The sequence below is a fragment of the Temnothorax curvispinosus genome, unplaced genomic scaffold (assembly GCF_003070985.1).
Source record: "Temnothorax curvispinosus isolate PA1 unplaced genomic scaffold, ASM307098v1 QBEX01002962.1, whole genome shotgun sequence".
NCBI classification, from domain to species: Eukaryota; Metazoa; Arthropoda; class Insecta; order Hymenoptera; family Formicidae; genus Temnothorax; species Temnothorax curvispinosus.
Genome location: NW_020212742.1, coordinates 20,127 through 24,311, shown reverse-complemented (window position 1 = coordinate 24,311; position 4,185 = coordinate 20,127). Strand labels below are relative to the sequence as shown.

General features: G+C 57.3%; 1 protein-coding gene across 1 annotated transcript; it reads right to left on the bottom strand.

The window, feature by feature from the left end:
• Positions 1-2,710: 2,710 nt before the first annotated feature.
• On the bottom strand, positions 2,711-3,919 carry LOC112452118. The gene has a single exon (XM_025012179.1). The coding sequence runs from the start codon at positions 3,917-3,919 to the stop codon at positions 2,711-2,713; it is 1,209 nt and encodes a 402-aa protein (XP_024867947.1).
• Between the last annotated feature and the right edge of the window lie 266 nt (positions 3,920-4,185).

The following is a 4,185-nucleotide window of genomic DNA, read 5'->3' as shown; positions in this document are numbered from 1 at the left end:
GAATGACGGCTTGATGCAGCTCCGGTGAGGCCGAGTCAGGCTGGAGGTTGATCCGATGAGACCGGGAGAATCGCCAGCTTGGTGATGGGCTGTCGAAATTCGGTGGTGGCCGTCTTGAGCGTGACTACCCGACAGAGGCCGTCCGCACCCGGGTGGAGTGCGATGACTCGAGCGATGGGCCACTTGGAGGGGGGCAGTCGCTCGTCAGTGACCAGGACTAGCGAGCCGACTCAAATCTGCGTGGATGGGTGACGCCATTTGGAGATTGAGAGTTGGTGTTGCAGACACTCCCTTGACTATCGGGCCCAGAAATGTTGCACCTGCTGCTGGATGAGTTGCCACCGAGATAGTCTGGAAGTTGGCACCGCAGAGAGAGAAGGCTCCGGGATAGTGGTAGGAGCTTCGCCGAGGAGGAAGTGCCCAGGTGTAAGTGCCGAGATATCGTCCGGATCGTCCGAGAGGGGGCACAGGGGCCTAGAGTTGAGTACTGCCTCTATCTGGATCAGAAGAGTTGAGAATTCCTCATAGGTCAGGAGTGTGTCGCCGATCGTCCGCCGTAGATGGTACTTGATTGATTTTACCGCTGATTCCCACTTCCCCCCAAAATGAGGGGCCGCCGGTGGATTAAATACCCAGTGAGTGCCGTCGTTGATTAATAGTTGAGAGAGCTCTTGAGACTCCCTTGATCCCGCATCAAAGAGCCGTTTGAGGGCGGCGTCCGCGCTAAGGAAGTTAGTGCCACAGTCACTGAATAGTGTGACAGATACCGCGACGTCCAGTAAACCGTCGATAGGCGGCGAGAAAGGCCTCGGTGGTGCACTCTGTGACGAGCTCCAGATGGACCGCCGAGGTGGTGAAGCAGATAAAAACGGCTATCCAAGCCTTGTGGCACTTGGCGCCATGCCTTTGCCATAATTTTAGTGTGATAGAGCCGGCGTAATCGACTCCCGCAGTGAGGAATGGGCGAGAAGGTGTGACCCGGGAGGGCGGCAGTTGTCCCATGAGCTGTTGGGCCCAAACCCCGCGGTACCGGGTACAACGTACACAGCGGAGGATGTGAGATCTCACGGGGGCCCGACCGGTGATGATCCAGTAGGCTCTGCGTAGATAGGTCAACGTCAGCTGACCCGCCGTGAAGTGTCCGCCGGTGAGGGTCCGCGATAAGAAGCTGGGACAATCGGTCGTCTTCGGTAGGATGGCAGGGTGAATGCACTCCGAATCAAGCAGCGAGTTCTTGAGGCGACCTCCAACTCTGAGGATGCCAGTACGATCGATAAACGCGGTGAACTTGGACAGAAGATGAGTCTTGGGCAAGAGATTTCCGCTCGAGAGGGCCTTCAGTTCAGAGGCGAAGTGGGTCGCTTGAGTCGCTCAAATCCAGAATAACCGCGCCGCCTCCATGTCGGCAGGAGTGAGAGGGTTGGCCAGGGATGACTGAGGCACTCCTCTGAACGTGGCACAACATCGCTGGCAAGTGGCCGTGATCCGGAGCAGCCGAGTGAGTGAGGAGTACCGTGAGAAAAGATCCCATAGCTTGGATTGCGGAGAGGTTGCCATGTGCAGAAGGCCGGGCCGCTTCTCGAGGGTGGCCGCGTGGTCCGAGTATGACGGTAGATCTGGCCAGTGGGGAGAGGGAAGGGCCAACCAAAAGGGTCCGCTCCACCAGAGTGAGTGATAAGAAAGTTGGCTCGCCGAGAGCCCACGAGTCGCGCAGTCCGCCGGGTTTTCGGAGCCGGGTACGAAACGCCACCGGTCGTGAGGGACTAGCTCTTGTATGGCTGCGACCCGATTGCTGACGTACTCCTTCCACCGAGAGGAATGGCTATTGATCCAGGCGCGCGCCGCCGAAGAGTCCAGCCACAGGAAAAGTGCGGCCAAGGGTAGGAGTAAGGCTGCCGTGAGTTCTAACCTCGAAATGGTGAGCCGCTTGAGGGGGGCTACCTTGGTCTTGGCGCACACCAGGGTGATGGTGGGTTCCGCCGAAGGGAGTGTGACTTTGATGTACACGACCGCCGCCATAGCTAGTTAGGATGCATCCGAGAAACCGTGTATCTTGATATGGGCTGAGGGAGAGAGGCCTAGCCACCGAGGGACAGTGATGCGAAGGAGGTCCAATAGCTTATTCCGGAATTGAGTCCACCGGTGCCGGAGGAGGGGGTCGTCCCAGTCGATTTTCTCTAACCACAATTCTTGCAAGAGCATCTTGGCTCTGATGGTGACGGGAGATAGGAACCCGAGTGGGTCAAAGAGTTGGGCGACTTCGGAGAGGATAGTTCGCTTGGTGACGGGGTTCTCCGTTGGATGCCGGGACAAAAAGGTGAATTAATCGGATTCCGATAGCCAGTTGAGTCCCAAGATCTTGCCCTGCCTGTCTGAGAAAGAATGAGACGTCGGTGACCCCGTGCTGGATGAGATGGACATGCACAGCCCCGGGTGGTTGCTTTGCCACTTGGCCAAGGGAAAGCCGCCCTCCTTGCAGAGATCCACCAGCTAGAGAGCCGTCGCCTTCAATTCTTCAAGGGTGTCAGCACCGCCGCAGGTGTCGTCCACGTACCTCCCCTTAAGGAGGGGAGCGACAGCTAGTGGATAGTTGGCGCCCTCGTCCTCCACAAGGACAGAGGAGAACTCGGATCGCTAAGAATGGGGCCGATTTGGTGCCGTAAGTGACCGTGGTGAACTCGAAGGTGGTCACGTTGAGTTGATCATCAACCTAGAGAATGCGCTGAAATACCCAGTCGTCCGGGTGAAGCATGATCTGACGGAACATTTTCCGGATGTCTGTGATAAATATGTACCGATGCAGCCGGATCCAGAGGAGGACGTCAGAAATGTCAGACTGCAGTTTGGCGCCCGTATGAAGTAGATCATTCAGGGATAAGCCGGTGCTGGTGATGCTGGAGCCGTTGAAGACCACCCTAATGTCGTCCCCCTTGAGTACCGCGTGGTGGGGGAGGTAGTATACCGGAGTTGAGTCTGAGCGGCAAAGAGGGACCCTTGTCATGTGCCGTAACTCTTCGTACTCGCGCATGAATAAAGAGTAGCGGAGCCGGTAGGCCTCGTCCGATGAGAAGCGTCGTAAGAGGCGCTGCAAGCACGCCTGAGCGGTCTGGTGAGAGTTACCCAGTTGTGTGGCCGGTGACTTGAATGGGAGCCGTACAATGTAACAGCCGGAGGGGTCCCGCGAGTGGGTGGCCTTGGAGTGGGTCTCACATTCTGCTTCTTCCGGGGTGAAGAGGTTAGCGGTTGTGGAGGGGACTTCCTCCTGAAGCCAGAATGAGGTCAGAAGATCATGAATGTCTTGACTCGCGGTGGCCTGGCAGGCCGTGGTCTCGGAAGGTGATGGGATTGAGAGTGGACCGAGAACGATCCAGCCGAAGATGGTGCGTTGAGCGACGGGCTCATACTCGGCCCCCTTGAGAATCTCCGATTGAACGAAGAGTCCATACGTGTCCGCTCCGAGAATTAAATCGATGCGTCCCGGGATGAGAAAGGTCGGGTCCGCCAAGAGAAGTCCCTGCAGATGAGTCCACTGGCGATCTAAAGGCCCAAATAAGGGAAGTCGGGTGATGAGCTTGGGAAGCACGTGAGCGGTAATGAGAATAGACCAAGGAGAGTGGATGGATTGAAGGGTTACCGAGACGGTGCCACACGTGCGTCCGGAATGAAACCCGCCGATGCCGAGGATAGGGATCGCCGATGGTTGCTTCGGGAATTGTAGTTGTTTCACCAAAGATCTCGAGATGAATGTGAGTTCGGAGCCAGGATCTACGAGCATCCGGACGTGATGAGAGTCGCCAGAAGGAGATCGCATGAGGGCTCTGCACGTGGCGAGCAGGACCGCCAGCCGGGAGCTGGTGATTGATGGAGGAGAGGGGGGCGGCGGCAAAAGATAGTCACTCTGAGACGGAGGACGAGGCATCCCGAGTTTCAGCACTGGCGTCCGGTGATGCCGGGCCCGAGGGTTGCGTCGACAGGTTAGTTGTCGCCGATTCCGGTTGAGGAGTAGAAGTATGCCGTGGGGCGTCCGCGTAGATCATCGTATGATGTTTGTTTCCGCAGTCTCTGCACCTCTTCGGATTCTGGCAGGCGGCCGCGTTGTGTCGACCAAGGCAGTTGAAGCAGAGCCGCTGCTCAATGACAACATTACGCTGAACGTGAGGCGTCAAGTCTCGGAACTTTGGACAG

Coding starts and splice junctions, on each gene's coding strand:
- LOC112452118 (XM_025012179.1), bottom strand. CDS start 3,919: ATGCCTCGTCCTCCGTCTCAGAGTGACTATCTTTTGCCGCCGCCCCCC.